Source organism: Chamaea fasciata, unplaced genomic scaffold (assembly GCF_029207755.1).
Source record: "Chamaea fasciata isolate MVZ Bird 193981 ecotype frontalis unplaced genomic scaffold, bChaFas1.0.hap1 SCAF_6, whole genome shotgun sequence".
Classification (NCBI taxonomy): Eukaryota; Metazoa; Chordata; class Aves; order Passeriformes; family Sylviidae; genus Chamaea; species Chamaea fasciata.
In genome coordinates this window covers 48,826,199-48,847,891 of record NW_027094091.1, presented here as the reverse complement: position 1 = coordinate 48,847,891, position 21,693 = coordinate 48,826,199, and the positions used below count along the sequence as shown (strand labels likewise).

At 36.9% G+C, this 21,693-nt stretch overlaps 1 protein-coding gene across 1 annotated transcript in view; it reads left to right on the top strand.

Annotated features, from left to right (window-relative positions):
• BANK1 (B cell scaffold protein with ankyrin repeats 1) overlaps positions 1-21,693 on the top strand; it is a 137,264-nt gene that overhangs the window by 27,665 nt on the left and 87,906 nt on the right. Inside the window, exons 4-7 of the mRNA XM_066186307.1 lie at positions 10,365-10,513; positions 11,642-11,780; positions 14,329-14,471; positions 21,251-21,371. Of these exons, the coding sequence (XP_066042404.1) occupies positions 10,365-10,513; positions 11,642-11,780; positions 14,329-14,471; positions 21,251-21,371 (552 nt within the window). The remainder of the gene's footprint in view (positions 1-10,364; positions 10,514-11,641; positions 11,781-14,328; positions 14,472-21,250; positions 21,372-21,693) is intronic.

The window sequence follows — 21,693 nt, the reverse complement described above, 5'->3', positions numbered from 1 at the left end:
AATGTGATAGTAAAATAGGGAATGGTTAGAGAAAACAGAGTCCCAAAAAAAGAAAGGATTGAGGAGATGGTCCTCCAAGCTATTTCTGTTTTCTTATGGCTGCTTGAAGAGCAGCTTTAAGTCCAAGTTTACTGTCAACTGAATGGCTGATATTGAAATAAAGTGATTTGGGGATTTTCCAGCAAAGAAAATCTTGCATTAAAAGCAAAAGTTTCACTTGAAATCTTTGCAGAAGTTTCCTGAGCAGTCGCACTCAGTCAGCTTTTGGCAGTCATCCTGAAAGTACTGATTGTCTGTCCCCCTTGCTGGTTAATGATGTCTAGTTATTGCTGAGAGGACCATTAAGAGATCATCCATTGTTGTGGTGAGTGAAAGAGCCAGTTAGAAATGAGGGATTCCCAGTAGTGGTATCATGAATGTAAGGTTATGGCTGACTCCCAAAAAAGTGTAAGGAAATGCATGGTCAACATTCTTTCTTTAGTGATGCAACAGGGAGCAGTTACCTGATACCACTGCAGAGCTTTGGAGGGAAAAGTAGCCCAAGAAGTGAAACAATTGGAATTTCCATGATTCAGTTCGAGATTCAGTGCATCAGTCTTTACAAAGCCAAGAAAGATAAGATGTCAGCTGCAAATTAGCCAGTATTTGTGCCCTCCAGAATGTAGGTAAATCTTCAGGTAAACAAAAAGGATTTGACTTTGGAAGAACTGTGGAAAAGTGTTTCCAGGGACTGTCTGTTGTCTCTGCTTCTTCATAATAAGAAGCAAGTGTATGCAGTGCTAAGTTGTATGAAAGACACAGAGGAGAAATGTCAGGAGAAATTATAAACCAAGAAAGGGTTTTTGCCAGAACTTACAGATTCCCAAAAGAGTGGCGCTTTAGGTGAAGTGGATAGTGGGTAGCTGAAAGCTGAAGTTTGTTTTGAATGTACAAGCATCATAGAAAAGAAAGGATAAGCTGAAAGAAGATGGAATTTTAGCTGGAACTGGAGTGAAAGTTGGATAGAACAGAAGTATAAATCTAAATGAGAAATCTAAAGCAACAAGGATGGAAAGAACATGAGTGGATGACAGGACATACTAAAAATAAGATCACTAAAAAAATACCCTATATTCATTTAAGCAAAGATAGATGGGGAATGAGCAGGCGCTAACAATCAATAAGAAGTGATTGACTAAAGTGAATTGTGCAGAGTCTTGAGGGAAAAGGTCAGACAGTACATTGGAAAATGGAAAAACAATATGATCACTGAAATCCTTTGGGGAAATATGAGCTACAAGCAGATGTGAAAACAATTGATTTGCTGCTGAGTGAGGGGAAAGATCCAGTTGTGGAATGCTAATGACCACGATATGAATATATGAGGACTCAGTCCTGTAGGTGATAACAGAATAAATCAGCTTTTCAGCCACTCAAAAATGTTGTTATGTGTTTTCTTTATTTTTGGTTTCTGCATGAGAAGAGAGGACTTGTTATAATTACAACAGAGCCGTATTTTGAGAATATCCCTTGTGGTTACTCAGGAGGATTTCTGTTCTCCAAAGAATCATTATTTATAATTTGTACTAAGGTAGAAAAATGAAGCAAGTACTAGAATCTGGGTATACAGCCTTGTCACCACAATAAAATATAAATGCATTATTGTGGAACTGCAAAATGGAGCTAAAGTCGGATTTGGGTACCCAATAGGTGATAGTCAACTTCCGAAAAGGTTCCCCCCCTTCTGTGAAACAGCTTTGTCTTTTTTAGCATTTGCCACTAAAGCTTGTATCCTAGCACTAATTAACTGAAGCAATTAGGGGTGGGCAAGTGCAGCACAAAAGGTGATTTTAAAGGGTGATAGCTGTCTGCCTATTAAGTTTAACAGCAGACATGGTTTGGTCCTGCCCAGTGGTCTCATCAAGGTAAGATGTGTGTGCATACATGTGTATCTGTAACCTTTACCAAACTAAACTGAAGAAAGGCCAGCACTTTTTAACAAAATAAATGGTATCTCCTCTGCAGATGAAGAGCTCTAAGAGTGCCTCTGCTTTGCTATTCTTTTCCTGTAAGTCCCCTTTTAATAAAATGTGTCTATTCTGGATTAAAGAACGTTGTCTTAGAAGATGAAGACCTCAGATTACCTTCCAATTCATAACTCTAACAAAAGGGAAATAACTGAGAGTTAGAAAACAAGCATGGTTTTCAGATGTGTCTAAAAATATCACTCTTGATTGTGTTCCCAAGAAAGCAGTGTACCTTTTAGCCCACTTTAAGAGTCAATAGATTTTAGCTATTTCAAACTAAAGGTGGGAGTAAATTGCAAAGCAGCCTGTCCCCAGTGAGTCAGTCCTGCTGATAACTCACTTTTTCCCCCTCTTCTTTAATACCAAACATGTCTGGTGTGAGTCTGTCTGCTGACAGCAGCTGTGGCAGCATGGCACACAAGACATGTGGTCTCTTAGACAGAAAAATCCCATGTAATTTAGAGTTGTACAGATCAAGAGCAGCATCATAAATTTAATCCAGACATTGATAAGAGCCCTGTGCAGATATTGAAGCTCTGCTGTCATCCTGAGACTAAGGTAAATGATCTGCTGCAGTCCAAGCTAGCTTCTGTTACCAGATTGATTAAGGGATGCTCTAACATGGAGTATATTGTCTTGTGTCAGTACACATTTTGATATTATTAATGATATGTCTGAGCAGGGTGAAGGCTGAGAATGCCTACTACCAGTGTCTCTCCCCGTTGCCTCTCCCAATGCAGTTGTTAAAGCACTTCAGTTATGTTAAACTTCATGACCTTCTATCCATGTCCTTTTTTGATGACTCTAAAGAATAGTTTTCATAAAGAGAATAGCTTCAAACATGGCCAGGAGGGGAAAGTTTGGCTACTCAGTCCTTGAGGAATTTCCTCATTCCTTGAGGGTGATAAAAACTGAAACCCCTTTGTTGTGCCTCCGTATGTTTTGATTCTCAGACACTCCTCCCTATCTGTGTCCTTTTATATGTGTGTATTTCTAAATGTAGCAGCGTGCCACTTCTGTGTGCAAGCACAGTGTGCAGTTTGAGCCAGGGCAGTTACGAGAGCCTTGAATTGGAGTTTAGAGATAAAGGAGCCACTAGGCAGCTGCAGCTGGCCCCTTCGCAACAATAAAGAATTTGCAGGAACATTTTATCAGACTAACAAATTTTGGAGGTTTTACAACCATGGATGCCTCTTGTATCAGTCCTTTTGTCTTCATTGGTACTTTGAGTCAGTTGCAGGAGGATAGCCTGTCTCTGTTGCAGCAGCACATCTCATTTTGGGCAATGTTTAGTGCTGTATAATCCTTCACTGAAATCTTTCACTGAAACAGAGGTGAGAGGTGTCTGTGCTGATAGCACAGAGAAATGGAACAAAAACACCCAAGTGTCCTTACTGTAGTAGAACTCCAGTAACTCTGAAGTGGATGGAAGGACTCTTTAATAAAACATAAGGCTTCAATAACTGAGAACTTCTGGTACACACACAGGGGCAGACTTCAGCTTGCTTCTCCCTGGAGAAGTATGCAGAATCCAGAAACTGGAAATAACAGGCTTGGGCTCCATCAACAGCTCTTCTCAGCACCCAAGTGACCTCAGACTGATAGTTGTTATTTCCAAACTAATCAGTATGCCTAATAGAAACTTTTTGGGACAGTCTTGCTGTGTGTCAAACTCATCAGAGTAGTCATGTTCCTAAGTGCTGCTGGTGAAGCTGAAAGTCATTGATTTCATTGCAGAAAAAAATAATAGCATAAACTGATATGCAGTAAAAGATAAAATCAGTCCCAAAAAGCATCTAAATATATCTATCCTAGCTAAAGCACTGACGAAATCAAACATTTCTTTCAAATCACGGACCAGTTAGAACTAGTTCATTGTTATAAGTTTAGATTGCCTCTGAATATAGAGTTACAATCACATAAAAGTATATATTAAAAGAAATGCCTATATTTTCATACAAGTTATTTCTTAAAGATTATTGAGAAACTCATGGTAAATAGCCTTTTGCAGTTTGGGGAATTATTTGAAGGGAGGATCTTTTGGTTTTACAATCAGATCCAAAAAGGCTGCATGTAATAAGCCTTTCATATTCTCTTTAGATGCATTCATGATGACTCCATTAGGCTACAGTTATATCAGAGTGATAAATAGTGTACAAAAACATACCTGATAAAAAAAGTACAGGTGAACATGTACCGCCACAGCAAATCAATCTATGCCTACATGTATATAGTAATTCAGAAAAGAACAGATGTGGGGGGTTTTCAGGATTGCTGTTATGGGAGAGAAATGGATGTTAATGAAAATTACAGCACCACTGGTTTCTAAGATTACATAAACACCAACTTATTTATAATATTCAGAAAAGGAAAAACTATTCTTGATAGCTTTTTATCAAACTGTCAGTTTGATGCTTATTTGCAAGAAAAGTTGTACACCATAAATAAAGTAATAGAAATATTTTGGAGACATGCGCAAAATAGGCCAGCTTACAGAAAGCTACTGTTTTTGACAGAAGAACTCAACCATGCAGGAGAAACTGGGGCTTTTGAGATAAACAAAAATAACCGTCAGTGCATTTGCAAATGATCGTTGGTTCAACATAAAGAGAAGTGTTATTTAAAGCTTGTTCACTAATAAATAAGTATATCTTGGTTTGGAATTTATTTATTATAGAAGACAAATGAATGAAATTAAGGCTGAAGTCAGATGTTTTTGTTTGAGTATGTTTTAATAATTTTCTGTGATCTTTGGAAACCTTTTCATTCCTAAGCCTTTTTTCACCACTGTGAAAGAAAACTTCAGCAGAGCACAAAAAGGGATGTGCTTTGAAATAACATCTTAGAGAGTGCTTATGGTAAAAAGGAGTAAAACCCACGTTCATACAAGGAACAGTCCTACTGAAGGAAGCCCAGTGTGGTGGATGTTTTCTGCCTCCCTATTTCTCACAACCTTTCTCAGGTAATTCATAGAGCAATTTGTGCAGTTAGAGGCTCCCTTTCAATCCCACTCTGCTGCACTCTCTGCTCAGCTCATACAGTATTTGCATATACCCACACTTTAGTGGGATTGTCTTTCATAAATGTCTATGATAAACAAATGGTGGATTGCAAGAAGAACATGATGTGCGTATGTCTTTTTTTCTTGATTTTTTTCCACATTACAAGAGGTTACTTTTTTTTTTTTTTTTTTACGGTTCTTCTTTAATCCATATTTCTGCTGGGCACTCACGGAACTGTTTGACTTCAAGCATCTGAATTGCAAGGAAGTCACTTATACATGGGAACCTTTTCAGTCATACTTCACAGAACACAGTGGCACTACCTCTGCCTTTACCTCACGTTGTGCTGGAGAGTGGACTACCATATTACACAGGATGCCTCCTGCACTTAAAGGATTTGCTGTAAACCTCTTTATTTTAATCTTTGACACTTGAACACCCTGACTTTTCTTTCAGGTGGCAAGGTGGCCACGTGCTAAATTACCTTCCCATTTCTTGTTATCTGCCTAACTTGATTTACCCATATTTCTCATCCTCTTTTATGATGTGTGATCTAGGGCTAACTGAGGGCCTCTTTTGTACCGCAGTTTCAGTTCTTCAGCTGGCATTGCTTTGGAAATCTTGAGGAAGAATTGAAATTTGTAAAGCTAGCAGGCATTTTGCTTTTCTAAAACCAGCCTAATTTTGACTGAGAGATTCATTTCGTGGGTAGCCTTAGAAAACACATAAATCTTTCATAAGTTTGTTTTCTTCTATTTTTAATGCCCTGAATCTGTCACACACATGGTTGACTCAAAACATGTAGCAACTACCAAGTAATCAAAGACGGAGAACACTTCTAATTCTCATGTAGGCTGCAGGAAGGATAACTAAAGAGTGTATTTGAAAGGTTAGAATTTGAGGGTGAGGGAGAAGTTGGATACAGCAGCAGAGTTATTTAGAAGCTGTAGTGAAGCATTAGTTGTTGAAGACACAGGAGACTTGAGACACATTATGAAAATTTCTCAGTCTGTGTAAAGGAATACAATTTCAAAGTCATGTCATGAATTTAGTTCAAAATGTTAAATTGAAAGCAATGGTGTCTTATGACCAAAGGGTCTTATGTAAAATATACCAAGTTGTTGTATTGAAGTTACATAAATTAGAAGAGAATGCTGAAGTGAAATTGAAAACATCAGCGCTGTCCCCAATTAAGTTACAGTAAATGTGTATTATGTTTTAATATTTAAAGTGAATGTAAATTTAAGATCAGTCCTTTCAATGTGGCCGTCAGCAGCAGATATTTGTCAAAAGAAAGGCAACAAAAGTAATCTGATGGAAATTAAGCATTACCCTCTATAATAGATGATAATTCCCAGTAGTACTACCCTGATTACTCAAGGGAAGATTATCATAGAATTTTCCTTTCTTTTTAGCTTCTGGCTCATAGTGTTGTCTATGCATCATTTGATATAGTTAATGATTTCTTATACTTTGATCCTACAAGAAAGGGTCCGGTTTTATTCATCAATTATTTTAATTGTTACTGTTACATTTTAAAAACCTCACGAATAGGTCACCATTATATAAAACATTAAAAGAACACATTCACCAAGCAACAAATACCCTTTAATAAATCCTCTCACTTACATAGTCCAACATAATAATGATGTTCCTTTTATGTTTCTTTTAAGATAATCTTCACCCTTAGTTGTAAATTCTGAATTTTTTTTAAAGCCTCAGGAATTAGTGGAGCTCCTTAGCCATTGCTTTCAGGTTAAAATCAAGAGTGAAAGACGACAAATAATGAAGATGTGCAAAATTTAAATGTTCAAAAGACTTGAACATCTGGCAACACCTTCTGCCTACATTAAACAAATATTGTCTATCATTGCTCCATTTGTGTTACTACAGTCTCATTATTGTAGTATTAATACCTTTATGAGCTACTTTGTTTCAGTTCATGCCAACAAGCCGAGGCTTACTTAATGTCTGGTGTATTGCTTGTTCAGCATTGACAAATAACATTTCATGTGGTTGTTTCATGTTCCACATTTTAGGACAGATCGAGTGCAACTACTTGTAGGAATTTGAGTGCTGGAGATAGTGGCTCCAAAATTTGGTGACTGTTTTGTAGTGGTAATATAGATCCCTGTGGTTTTTGGACTGTTGTACATGGTTCATTAATTGTCAGGTAGACCTTACATTTAGTGAAAGAGGTCTTGCGTGATGGTTTTTAGCTAATAAATTGGTAGCCACTTACAAGTCAGCAGGGGAATCCTGATTCTCTTAAATGTCTTTGATGTAAGAGCCACATTTCTTAATTGTCTATTATTGGGATAGCTGTGCTTTCACAGTTGTGACTGGATTGAAGTTCTCATACTGCATTTAGATGTCACTAGGCATAATAAAAATAGTAAAATGCAATCATTAATGGGGAAGAAAATGTTATCCTAATTTAAACCAACTTGTTAGTAATAGAATTAATGTTCTCAGTAGATGAATTATTGGCATTAAAAGGTGAAAGTGACTAGTATCATCTTTGATAAGTAGAGTGCAAACTGTAGAAATAAAGTTGTCATGAACTTTACATAGATTAGAATGCATCTACATGATCCTTGAAGAACAATCACTGACAGATGGCTGACATCTGAGAATCCAGTGCCTTCCAGATTTGTTATTCATTCCTTTCATTTTGTCAATCTGATAAAGGAATGTTTCTTGTCTCTGTGAGACTCCTTTGCCTAAAGTGGTAGAAAAAAAATTCAGGAGCAGCACGTACTTCATATGAGTTATCTTCTGAAGTGAATTCTGTGTGCATAAGTGTAAGATTTTATGAGTAACTTAAAATGTGAATACATTCCCAAAATATGTGCTGTGGGCATACATAATCACAGAATCATTAAAAGGTTTGGGTTGGGCAGGACCTTAAAGACCATCTAGTTCCAATCCCCTGGCCATAAACATCAGCACCTTTCACCAGACCAGGTTGCTCAAAGGCCATCCAACCTGGCCTTGAACAATGCCGGGTATGAGGCATCCACAACTGCTCTGGGCAACCTGTGCTGGTGTCTCACCACCCGCACTGTAAGGCATTTCTTCCTAATATATGTAATCCAAACCCACCCACTTTGAGTTTGAAGCCAATCCCCCTTGTCCTATCCCTACATGCCCTTGTAAAAAGTCCCTCTCCATGTTTCTTGTAGGCCCTGTTTAGGTACTGCAAGGCTTCTGTAAAGTATCATAACTAGTTTCTTTGCCAAGAGTTCAGGCCTTCATTTTTCTGAAGGGCAGTGCTAAATAAAGTCTAGTCTTCGTAGTGATAATCAGAGAAAATATTGCACTTATATTCTGAGCTGAATTAGTTAAACTGCATTAAACTGTGTGTGAGTTCTCATTCGGAAACAGAATAGCCTTTGTTCAGTATAGCCTATTTAATTTTTAAAGTAAATTAAAATAAAGGTTATTAATGCAACTTTAAAAGTTTATCTACATGTAGGTTCCGTGTAGTTTTAACAATCTACGCTGAATTCACAGCTTTAATTCAGAATTATTTTGCCTTAAAGGCATAAGGATATAAGCAGAAGTAGAATGGGCAGATTTTACTAGCTGGTGATGGTCAATTGAATTTGCTTAACATAGGTTAGATGTTCAAGGAAACTTCAACTTCTTCAAGGAACCATGGACATTTCATTTTTTTCCTTCCTTCCTTCCTTCCTTCCTTCCTTCCTTCCTTCCTTCCTTCCTTCCTTCCTTCCTTCCTTCCTTCCTTCCTTCCTTCCTTCCTTCCTTCCTTCCTTCCTTCCTTCCTTCCTTCCTTCCTTCCTTCCTTCCTTCCTTCCTTCCTTCCTTCCTTCCTTCCTTCCTTCCTTCCTTCCTTCCTTCCACAATTAAAGCATATCCCTGGATAAAAAAGATTCTAAAATAGGATGCTGTGGCATAACTTCATTTTGCAGACACATTTATTATAGTGGTAATTTATTAAATCTTTGCCTTAAGCAAGGCAAGATTGGTAATGCAAGGAAACATTTGGTATCAGATGAACTGGTGCATATAGAGGAAGTAAAGGCAAGCAAGAAGTGAGAAAACTAATTGTGGATTGTCAGTACTGACACTGGAAAGGTTTCTGTGCCACTTAGGAGCACTGTATGGTTTGTGTACCTCAGTCACTTTGGCACCTTTTCAAAGAAACGCCAAGTGGCTGCGGTACTTCCTTCAGCAATCCCAAATTGCTACAGTTCTCTATTCTTCCCATCACTGATTTATTTTATTATTCTATATCCATTTAAGAGGAAAAGATGTAGCTCAAAAGTTCTTTGTATCCTTGGATGTAATTGACTGTGAGTCTTTCATAATTTACAGTAATACAAGATAGCATGGATGTCTCTCAGGATATTGTCTCACCAGCCAGTCAAGATTTTTTAACTCTGAACTGTGTGAAATGATATCAATAACCTAACTAGGTGACTGCAGTATACTGACTAATCCTGCATGATGAAGAGCTGGTGCAGTCCTTTGAGATGGGTGGCGGGAGTGTTTCACACAGGGTAATAGAGTGTCTGGAAAGGAGGTGTAATGATACAGCTGAGACACAGCAGGTAAAGGATACCTTTGCTAAAACACAGGCTTAGTCAGAGCTCTGCAGATGCATTTGTCAGTTCTTTTTCATGATTAAAATCTGCAGTGTGGTGAAGGATTCACTCTATTCACTAAAGACTCTTGGACCTTTTCTGGTACAGAGGAACAGAAAAGAAACTGATTGCAAGATACATGTATAAATGGCATAGCATTTCCAAACACAGATTATCCTATTTAAAAAAATTATCCTTCCATCCATCCTTTTGTCCATTGAGGCAGGCAAAGACCATGTGTCAAAGAAATCTGTGTTTACTGTCATAGTACTGTGTTACAAATATCACTGCCCTCATGTAAACCCTTCCTGTAGACAGGTGGGTTGATGTTGTAAACATACAGCACGTGCTCGTTTACATATAAAGAAAGGAATGATAAAAATCCTGGTTTATCCTAGTGTATGAGAATTCTGAGATGACAGAATCGGCTGATCTCCCTGACTTTGCTGTTCACAACTATTTCAGTCTAAAGGCTATGTCCCTTTTTGTTTTAGGAAGACAAAGCATATGTGCAGAGCCTGTTAATGTAAATCAAGGCTGAAGAATCAAAAATTCAGAGGCAAGCTCTTTATCAAAGGAGGACATGTCATCACATTTACATTAAGGGAATTTTGCCAGGCTTTCCCGTGCTGTTGTTAATGTGACTCCAAGTGCCATATGAGTAATACATTGGAAACCACATCATTGCCATATTTTGTTGGATTAGGATTATTAACAATATTGTCATTTCACATTATTTATTTCAGATCACCAGACTATCTCTGATGTTAACTTGTCAGATGTCAGGGGAGCATCAGAAGAAACAGACCTCGCTTTTAAAACAGAGGTACTTTCTGAAAGATTAGAAAGTAATGAGCAGACAATATTGGTGCTTCCAAAAAGAATATCATGTGAGGTAAGACTTCTTGATGCTAAAATCTTTGGGATAACAGTTATTGTTTTTTTCTTCCTCCTGCTGCAATCTCATTCATACTATATCTGCTGTTTATTTCCAAGATTGTCAAGGGACCAAAAAGAGTGCATCGAGATAGCAGTGGAATTTATTTTGCCTTTGTGTTGCATCCAGACTGCAGTCAAAAGATTTGCAAGTAAAGTAGTTTGCAGACAGCTCTGTTAGGGTTATTTAGCAGCTTGAGTTGGACTATTACTGTCGTATGGGCTTATGCTTCAGAGGGAGCAAGTAATCAGGCACTTCTTGAGAGATATGCAATTTGTCTTGACAAGAATCCAGGATGGGTGTATGTGTACATGCATATGTCCCCATACCATGAATTACACAGGGCTTGTGTGACCACAGACCTAGTATGAGTTTAAATTAAATCTGAAATACTTATATGTACCTATCTGCATGCATATGCAGTGGACATAAATGTTCATATATGCTTTTAATCAGAGTGGCTGTGAGAAACATGTGACAGCATAAACAGAGGAAGTACAAAATCCAGCACAGCTTTCCTTTATGTGAGTGGCCACAGTCAAGTATGGAGGTTGCAATGTACCCAGAATGTCACATATTTTGTTTGCTGTCTGTCTTTTAAAGATGACTTACACACATCATTTCATTGTTGAGATCAGTACAGTTCTAAGGGAGTGACTTTGCCTCTGGTTCAGGAGGTAATAGAGGTCTATTGTCTCACATCAGCTGCTGCTTCTGTCTACTGTCACCTTACTGTAAGAGGTTGAGTGTAAAGTATTTTAGGTTATTCTTATTAGGATGGATGTCATTTTCCTAGACAATAAAGTAGAGAAGTCTTAGAAAATGTAACAATTGACCTACATATGCATTTAAAATACTTTTTAAAATATTCCTATGTAAACTGAATTTAAAATCCTACATTACTTGTGTCTTTAATGTAAGTAAAATATTAAAGGAAGCAGTGAGATACTATCATATTTTGGTAGTATAATTTTTTTTTCCATGAAGCTGTTGGTAAAAGAAAGTTCTTTCAATACACTTTCAATATTGTGACACTTCCAATATAATTTTCTGAAGGACTAATGAGAACACATTTTAATTTTATAGAACCCTGGTGAAATATTCATTCTGTTGAAAGAGGAAATAGATGAAGAAACTCTAGAAATTGAATTCATAACAGATAATCAACAAATTAAGACACAGACAGCCTCTTGGAACAAGAAGGTCAAATATGTGAAAGCCCTAGGTAAGAAAAATATTCTTTACCTTTAAGAAAAACTAAAAGGTTTCAACTCCCTTCACTTTTTCTGATAAGTAGTTTCCCTTTCTGCTATTTTGTGGGTGTTTCCTGTACATGAGTTTTGCACACATAACTTTCAATAATGCAGAGAAGCAAGGCCTTGTGATTTTTGGGAACCTAGGTTCTATCAAATTGGTTTTCTGTGGTTAAATGGCAGGTGGCAGTCTTAAAATGTCATTGATTAGTACAGAAAAACATTCTTCAAAATGGCTGCTATAAAATGCAAACCTAATATTCTTTTCTTATTACTCTGTTACTAAATGTCTCATTTTATGTTTAATGCAGTCAATCTGGTTATTCTCCTCTCCATAATTCTTACTGACGCAGGAAGTACTTTCTTTTCTCTGTTCATATTCATGCCATTTCTATCACTCATCTTTGCTAGTTCCTAATGATTTTTTCTATTGCTCCATCCCTAACTAGTTGGTAACTTTTTAACAGTTTCTCTTAGAAGATCTGTGCAGATTGAAGGGGTACTCCTATCCCCATTCTTGATGTGAGTTAAGAATTAAAACATTTCTCACCTATGCTTTCAGAGTATAGTTTTCTATTGGGCTGCATGCTGTGAATTCCCAGAGGAACTTATATTTTATTATAATATGATTTCAATAATTTTATTATAAAATGGTTGCAATATAACCTTAGATAGGAGGAAATACCTACACATAGGCTACAATTTTCCACTGTGGCTTCTTGGAGCTACGTTTTGTTATTTCTGTGACCTGATGATTTCTGTGACTCGGCACTGGTGAGACTGCACCAGTCGAGTGCTGTGTCCAGTTTTGGGCTCCACGCTTTAAGAAAGACACCGAAATGCTGGATTGTGTCCAGAGAAGGAGAACGGATCTGGGGAAGGGTCTAGAGTGTAACTCACATGAGCAGTGGCTGAAGGAGCTGGTGTTGCTCAGCCTGGAGAAAAGGCTGATCACTTTCTACAGCCTACCTGAATGGAGGCTGTGCCGGGTGGGATTTGATCTCTTCTCCCAGGAAACCAGTAACAGGGCAAAAGGACATGGCCTCAAGCTGTGCCAGAAGAGTTTCAGGTTGGACATCAGAAGGAATTTCTTCACAGAAACGCTTGTTAAACACTTGAAACAGGCTGCCCAGGGAGGTGGAAGAGTGACATCCCTGGTGGTGTTTGAGAAATGACTGCATGTGGCACATGTGCCATGGTCTTGTTGAATGGTTGGTGGTTGGTCAGAAGTTGAATTCAATGATCTTGGAGGTTCTTTCCAACATAATTGATTCTGTGATTTTCATCCTGAACACTGTCCTGAGACAATGGCCACGGATGGGCTGAGTTCTTAATCATTTTGCTGGTGCAGAGAGTTTGTTTTTAGAAACCTGACTGGAAGGTATGGAAAAAACAGGGAACTTCCAGATGTAACTTGATTTCAGAGAACAAAAGCTGCACTCTTCATGCATGGATCTTAAAAGTTGCTTCCAATTTTTTTTTTTTTTTTTTTGTGAGAGCACTGTTCACAAAAAGGTTTCTGTAGTAGGTGAAGAAATAAAATGTGAAAAGTAAATGAAATATGAAAAAATTGGCAGAGAGCTGTAGACAAGATTAATTATGTTTCTTATATCATTTGTGTTTGATGTTTATTCTGTTTTAAAATCTGGAAAAGTAGAAATTTGGAAGTATCCTGTTTTAGGTCCATCTGATCTGATGTTATAGGAGAAATGCTGTGTTTTGTTGTTTTTTTTTTAAACCCCACATCTGGGCAGTTTCCATTTAAGTGATTTAATGTGATGTACTATGAGACTAGTTTCTCTGGCCTTATTCCTCTTCTCCATCTTCAGAATTGCCCCTTTTTTCGCTATTTTGTGGGCAGAGTTAGTATTTTAAGAGGACTGTACTAGTATGGTCCAGCAGAATGCCTGGCACAACAAACACTAATGGACTGGGAAATGTGCTCATAAAGTAGTCTTGTGCTGCACACACAGAGCGAGTCATACTTAAGTGACAGACTACAAGTGCCTCTCTCCTTGGCTTTTACAAGGTAAACAACTGGAATGGATTAATTATACTGCAATTTCTGCAGCCTAGCTCAAATACAATTTTGAGAACCTTGACTGCAGTTAAGAAAAATGTTTCATAAAATGAATAGCAATTCCACTGTTTGTAATAAATGAACTTTTCCTGAGCATGTAGGCATAAGGGAGCTGATTATAGGTCATCAATCTATCAAAGGGCAGTTGGAAACGTTAAGCATTCTGTTTTCATCTCCTTTCTAACGTGAAGCAATACAATAGCTTTGCTTCATACGGATTTAAAGATATGTATTTTCTTTTGTCAGTTTTGTGATATTAGACTGAAAGACCAGAATAAAAAAAATGGCTGCACTGAATAATTTGTGAATTGCAAATCCAGTCAGTTCATCAACTCTATGTTTTTTCTGTGATATTCTCTCTTCTTTTACTCATTCCCCGAGATGTCTGGTCTGGGACTGTAAAATATTTTCAGCTGGTGTTCTGATTTGTGTTTTATAAGATTTTCCTGCTGGCCCTGTATATGTAAATGTCTACTGTGGGGGAGTCATTAAGACGACAGCACAGATTGAATACTATACTGCACTAGAGGAAATTGAACCCATTTTAAAGAAAGTGGCTGATCCAATAGCTTTCACTTGTCAGGTAAGTTGACTTCTCAAATTTTAATTAAAGAAAAATAGAATGTAAGTGCCTGAATGAACTAAGAGATAGTATGCAATCTTTTGATTGCACAGTAAATTGCAATGGCTCAGTAGTAGACTCAGGATTAAGAGGTCTGCCTCTGAGATGTCTAGTTGTAAGCAAGTCAGGCAAGAGAAAACAAATTTTCTGTTTTCTTGTTTTGTTTAGAGATACACATCCTTTGTGCTGTATATGCCCAGTGAGCAACATGCTGCACTCCAAAGGTTGAAAATAAGAACAAATATTAGTGAAGTCCCTCTCCATTTAAAGTGTTCTTTTTTGTAGGTTCTGAAACCAACAGACGCAAGCAATCTTAAACCATGTTGTATTTGGAGGGTTATTATTCATTCACCATCAAACCAAATTTTTCTGGCATAGCTTGAATGGGAAGCGATATGTTGCTGTTCATGTAGAGTCCATTTACAGCTGCTGAGTTATCATTCGTGTGATTTGCTGGTTGCCATGCAGATTTTTTGCGTGTATGTAGAAAAGATCAGGTTTTGAGCTGTGTTTCAGATCAGCACAGCAGACTGCAGTGCTCTGCAACCTGTTCTTTCCCAGTGTCACATAAGAAATATCAGGGAAAAAAGCATATATTAAGACGGGACGGAATCTCAAGTATCATTTGTTGAATGGTGGCTAGCCCAAGCAGACCTTGCATGATGTCAATATTGTAATTGCAAAGCCAGAACAAAAATAATAGATTGTGTTTCCAGTGCAGACAATCTCATTTTCCTGTGACAAATATATCTTATCCACCACCTAAGGCATTGCACTCATAACAAAAGGATTAATAAAATATGATGTATTGCATTATTAGTGTTCTATTAAGGCTGAGATTCCTTCCAAGTACAAGTTACTTCTGTTCTAGAAAAAACAGGCTTTTGTACAAGAAAAATAGTGCAATTCAAGAAAAAATGTCATTTTAAATTCTTTATGGTATCCATCATTTTTTAGTTTGTATTTTGAAGTATATCTAAGTAAACTTCTAACAGGTTTCATTTAAACCTCTATACATAAGAAGCATGCCATAACGATTAAAAAATTTATCATTAACATGGTAAACTAGATATCTACAACACGCAAGATATTTCCACTCGAGAGTTATTTGTGTTATTCAGGAGTTTGACCCTTCATGTAACCAGCATGACTAATATTTATTAAAGCACATGCAATTCAAGTCATATTCAAGTGCAAAAATAATTCTGTGCAAAGCAGTAGTGCATGCCAGGAAGTACAGCTATAGTTTTATGACTATGAAGTATGTTTAACATTTCCTCACCTTTACTCTGAATAATAAGCAAGGATTTCAAGGAGGTGACAGTGCTATGTACTATTATTTTTATTGTTTTGGTAACTGGAAAACTAATGTCAAAAAAAGGTTTTTAATTGGATAAACTCAACAGTCCACACAATGTCATGGCTACTCTGTGGCAAAGTATACTAATAGTAATTCCTCTGTAAGTATACCGATGTGTTGGAAGTTTTGTCTCATTTAATGGTACCTGCTGGGCCTCATAGTGAGGTACACTACCTAGGTAGCTAAAATTTTTCTGCAAACTTTTTAAATGGGCTCCTGATTTAATGTCAACAAGCTACATCATAAAGATGCAATTTACAGAATGTAATTTAACTTAATCTGTAAAATATGTTCACAAAAGGAAAAACAAAACAGTCTTGATACTAATTAAAATTCCCATCAAGTAACAGCAGTAGTAGTAACTTCTATTTAACCAGGATAATTAAAACCTTTGAGACTATCAACTTGTTTGCAAAAGTATCCTGGGGCAACAGTCATTTATCTATGCAAAGTAACAATCAAACACAATGGAAAACAAAACTGATATAAAATAGAAAAGCTTACAGCAATTATTGATCAAAGCAATATCAATCTGTGATTCAAGGGAAAGTTCTAGATTTTCACAAATACTTGCAATCTGAGAAGTATCTCCTTATTAAAATTCTGTGATGAAAGCAAACGGCTGCCTTAGTTTATACCACAGACACAGTGCTTTGGTAAAATGCTTTCATTGTATTCTGTATTGTCTTGCCAACCTTTCCAGCTCCTTTGAGATGCTCCACTTTGTCCCCCAATAAAGCCAAAGAGATAGACAAAACCCCACAAACAGGATTACAGCTATCCATTCCTTTTAGTGATGGACAGATGACTTCATGGATCTCAGTGGGAGGCTATCAAAATATGGTACCACTGCATTTATGGATCTGGTTTTCTGAGAGCAATTAAAGATTGGTATTAGCTAAGGTTTAAGATTTGACAGATCATGGTTTTGGATAAAATTCTTTGCTACATCTGATAGATTGTAATTTTCTGTTCCAAATTTTTCTGAATTGAAAAAACATTTAGCAACATAAGCAAGACATTTTAAACAACCAAATAAATATTTTAAATGTAATTGAACATAAAATTAAATAAGTTTCTTTGCATGAGTTTTGTAAGAAAAAATACTGAAATGTTAAAGTAGGAAGAGCTGGGATCATAACAACAAAATCATAATGCTGAATGGATTAGCTGTGAGACTATAGGAGGGTGAAAGTTGGCTAAAGGTCATGATTTTTGGTTCTCTCACTTTCACATAATTCTGCATTCAAGAAACTCCCTTAGGGAGTTTATGTTATTATAGTAACCTAATGTATAGACTGATTTTAAGGTTTTTATAATTCATAATTAAACTTTTTCATATTTCATGTTTTACTTTACATCAGCTAATCGTTTCAGCATTCTGCTGGATTTATATGCTGTATTGATTTTTCTCTCAGAGTTTCTACCAAATGGAAATATTGATTCAATTATTTAGTGTTGGGGTTTCCTGGCATAGATTTATTAGGTTTCAAAAAAAAAAAAAAAATTTCGAAGCTAAGGTCATATCATTACTGAAGTTGGTAAGTTCATGTTAGCTTGAGTGACTTAGAATATTTAGAAAGATTGAGAAAGTCTTTCTGACAAACTTTGGTTGAATAATACTCCTATGATTCTGAGATACTTGGTATCTTAAATGATGTTTTTATTATAGTCATTAAACAGGATTCCAGTTACAGTAGATATTGGAAAAAAAGAATGAAAATAAACTGCAGCCTTCTCTACGAAAACTTGTAAAATAGCTATATGACTTTTGCGGTGGTATTTTGTATGCGTCTCTACCTGATCCCCAGAGATACTTCGTTTGAAACTGTATTTAATATTTCAACCTTCTCAGCCACATCAACAGCTGTTATTTTAAAATGCTTCTTTCTTTCCCTCTAGGCATGAAAGCTGTCCTTATTCTATCACTGGCTAAAATTGTCAGAAATGCCTGACTGATTTTGAACCATTTTTAAACCATTCTCTTTGGCAGAAGCAATCCTGATACCAAAGTCCATATAAAGTAGTGTCTGAAATGTAAGAACTAATTGAGAAGTTCATCTTTATGTAAATGTAATCTTGTTAGTACTGCTAAAGCCAGCGTGTAATATGTTAATATTCTAGCTCTGGATGCTGTGTTTTAGTGGCACACATTTTCAGGGCTTGGTTAGCAGTTATTAAAGAATGTAGGTAATCTCGTTGACAAAAACAGCAAAATATGTTCTTGGTGGTCTCCTTTTTCAAGGATGTTTTTGGAAGCCCAGGTGTGATGGTCAGCACTTGGGGCTTTCCTGTTCACAGCTGTGTCCTGTTGCTCTGGAAAGGGGTGAGGGAATTGAGATAGTGCCTACAGTTGGGGAAGTGGTACTAGGACAAGCAGTAAGGTTTCTGGAAGGATTTCCAGTGCTGGAGCAGACAAAAGTTGGCTGTGCTTCAGAGAGTATGGGAAGAATTGTCTAGAAACTCACTAGCTTAGTTCTGAGGGGCTGCAAGGACATCAGAGGAAACTAGTGCCATTTCCTATTTTCTCTAGTGTTGTAAATCTTTTTTTGGATAAAAGGTGGGCTTTCTCAAACTCCGGAGTGGCTCAGAGTTGTATTACAGGGTGCCTAATTTTATGTTCAGCTTTAAATACAGTTCTGCTTCTGTTGGCTTTGGTGAAACTTCCTCAGGAACTTCAGGTTTGTGACGTTGGTGAGATGTCTTAGGCCTATAGAGATCTGTGTAAGGTATGTTAAAACACATAAACACAGCAGACTTTGAGTCTGTGAGTGCTCTGGGGCAGAAATGGGCAGTAAAGGAAAAGTCTCTAAACCGATTTATTTCTTGGGGAGGTGCCCTTTATGATATAGAGTTGGATAGTGCAGAGTGACTGTGTTACTAGTTCTGTTTTGCTGTTGTTTTAGCTGTTATCTTCACATAAGTGCTAGAACAAGCCCTCCTGTATGTGAGATAAAAGATATAGCTGCTTTTTTTTTAATTAACTAATCTTTTTTTCTTTTATATCTTTGCTGTAGAGTATCACAACAAAGCTCTCCATTATGATTTAGTTAACAGCATAGCTTGTTAAATTGTTGCTTAAGCCTTCAGATTTTACATCCCAAGAGTAAGAAGAAAAAAAGCTGAGGTGGAAAACTTGAAGCAAATTGCACTGATAACTTCGTATGAGAAGTGCCTTGTTCTTGACTCATAATTCATAGAAATGGATAGGCTGCTCCTTGGTGGGAAGGCCTGTTGTAATATGAGAAAATTCATTACAAATTCCTGAAGCTTTTCTCTGTTCAAGAACTTGTTCCATCTTAGGTTGTGAAACACAGTTGTACTCCATGTAAATTTGGTTGTCTGAGCATGAAGTAAGCTAGGCATTCTTAATGCACTTCTTCCATGGGTTTCTTACTGAATAAATGGGATGGGGACGGGTTTTGGTCCTGCTCGTATTAAAAAGTAGAGGAGATTTGTAGGCAAGATGTCCCAAAATGCTTGCTGAAAAGAGACTATGTAATGTTTATTTATCTTGGATATACAGTACAGTCTGAAATGGATTCTGTCTGAAATTTCTCCTCTGGAATTTCAGGGCAGAACATAAGAGGCAGGTATTGTTGGGGAGGATTTTGTTTGTTCATTTTCTTTTGAACGGAGAGGGTTAGATAGGGAGCACAATGTCTAGGGAGTGTCCCTGCCATTTGTAAAAACAGAAGAAAAATATTACTTCAAACTTAGTTTGTCTAGAAGCCCACTTAAATTCTTACTCTCTGCTTAGTGGGATATCCACTACACAGTTGCTTCAGTGAGTACCAATGGTTTTGAGCCTCTTTCTTCATGACTCAGGATCTGCCATATGCACTCATCTGAGCTAGCTCCTGTGTTCTTGTCCTATTCTAGTTTGAGCTCTTTTAGGGTAAAGATAACCTATCTAAAAGGACCCACTTGGAATGAGACTGAATAGTACTGTTTCTTAACTGAGGTTTTATATTATTCCTCTTAATAACTTGAAAACGTAGTGCTGTCATTCGTGTTACTAGTTTGAGGGTTTTATAGATATTTTGGGAGGTTTTGTATATGCTTTCTGAATTCACACAGTAAGTCTTGTACTCAGGTTAGATTTTTATTGTAGAATAAGCCTCAAAGATCTTTTTTCCTAGTTGGAGTCTTTTCTTTATGCATATCACTTATTAAAGATTATTATATGTGTTCATAATTATTGAATAAAAATGCTGATAATATAGTGTGGCAGCACAGAAAGAGAGTGAAAGGAAATGCAGTGGTTTTTACATAGCTTAATATTGGAAGGGTCAGTGTTAATTATGGGAAAAATAAACAATCATATTGTTAGATTCCTATCTGGTAAATAAATATCTCTTCTAATTTTTGGTTGGAGTTGGATGAAAATTATATCTTGCCTCTGCGTTGAACATTTTCTGATCACATTATACTTACTTTTCTTATTCTCTTTTAACAGTCTTGGGAATTAAACTTCGTGTTTCATCAGTACACCCCCCTGACATTTTCTCCTCAGCATGTCAGTCACAGACTCTCTTCTTAAATTCATATGCTAAGCATGTCTGAAGATGTTCCAGTTTAGTCATCCCAGAATCATCTTGACTAGCAACAGTCCAGTTGTGGGAAGGCAAACTTCAACACAGGGCTGCTGACCCTGAGCAGAGTAAAACCGTTCTCCCTGACCGCTTCTCTGCTGTGTCTGAGCTCCTTTTGGTGCCCAGTGCAGCAAAGACTGGACTAGAGCTGTAGTACTTGGTGTAAAATATCCTTACTCTTCAAATCTCTGTAGTCAGTCTTCTCTTGTCAGGCCAGGCAAAGAAATATTTAATTATGTCTACCTTGAAAGTTGTTCAGCATAGATCTTGACCAGAAAGAGGCACTCAAAAATCTCCTGGCAGTCAATGTAGATTTCCCTTGTCTAAAGACTGTGTGTTTAGTAGGAAGCTGATCTATCTGATTGATATCAGCTTCTTGTTCTGTCTTGGCTGACGAAACTGAAAGCTGTTTCCTACCTAGACAAGCCCACAATTTTAATGTAAAAGCTTTGGGTAACAGAGAGCTACTGTAATCTTTAAACTCACCCTGTATTACTGCTGTAGTAAAACTTAGATCTTCCTGTCCTTACACTTCATCCAGAAGTTTTTTAACTCATTGCTGAATTTCATGTATTATAATGCATGTTGGATCATGTTGTCATTATTCTTTTGTATTAAAATACCTCTTCTATAGTTTTCATAACCTGTGCTGCTCTTACTGAAAGAGAGTTTGCCATAATACTGTTTTGAGTAATTTGATTCACCAGCACTCTGAGGATAAAGTTAAAAATACATACGCAACAAATGCTCTAATTTTTTTCTGTTTTTTTTTTTCTTTTAAGCAGGCATTGAAATTTTCTTCTGTAGAGAAGGTAGACAATGTTCTGACTTCACTACTGAAAAACAAAATATCTACTTATGAATTCAGCCCACTCCAAAGTGAAAAAGAGCATCATCACCAAGCTAGTGAGTCACTTGTTCTATGTATTGATTTTTATTACTGATACTATGGTTATTACTTATAAATGTTAATAAGGCAATTCTTAAGTATTGAAAGCCTCTAGTGAAATGGGAGAATCCACAATAAAGACAACATAAGCAGAAAAAATGGGAGAAAGAATTCTGTAAATCATTACTTTGTGACTCAGTACTTTGTATTTATACGTCTCTGGGTTTTTGATCAGCTTTGGATTAACTGTAAATTGACAGCTTTACAGCTGAGCAGATTCATACTTACAGAGAAAACGAGCAATAAGAGTCATGTGGAGATGCCTGTACCTGATATGTT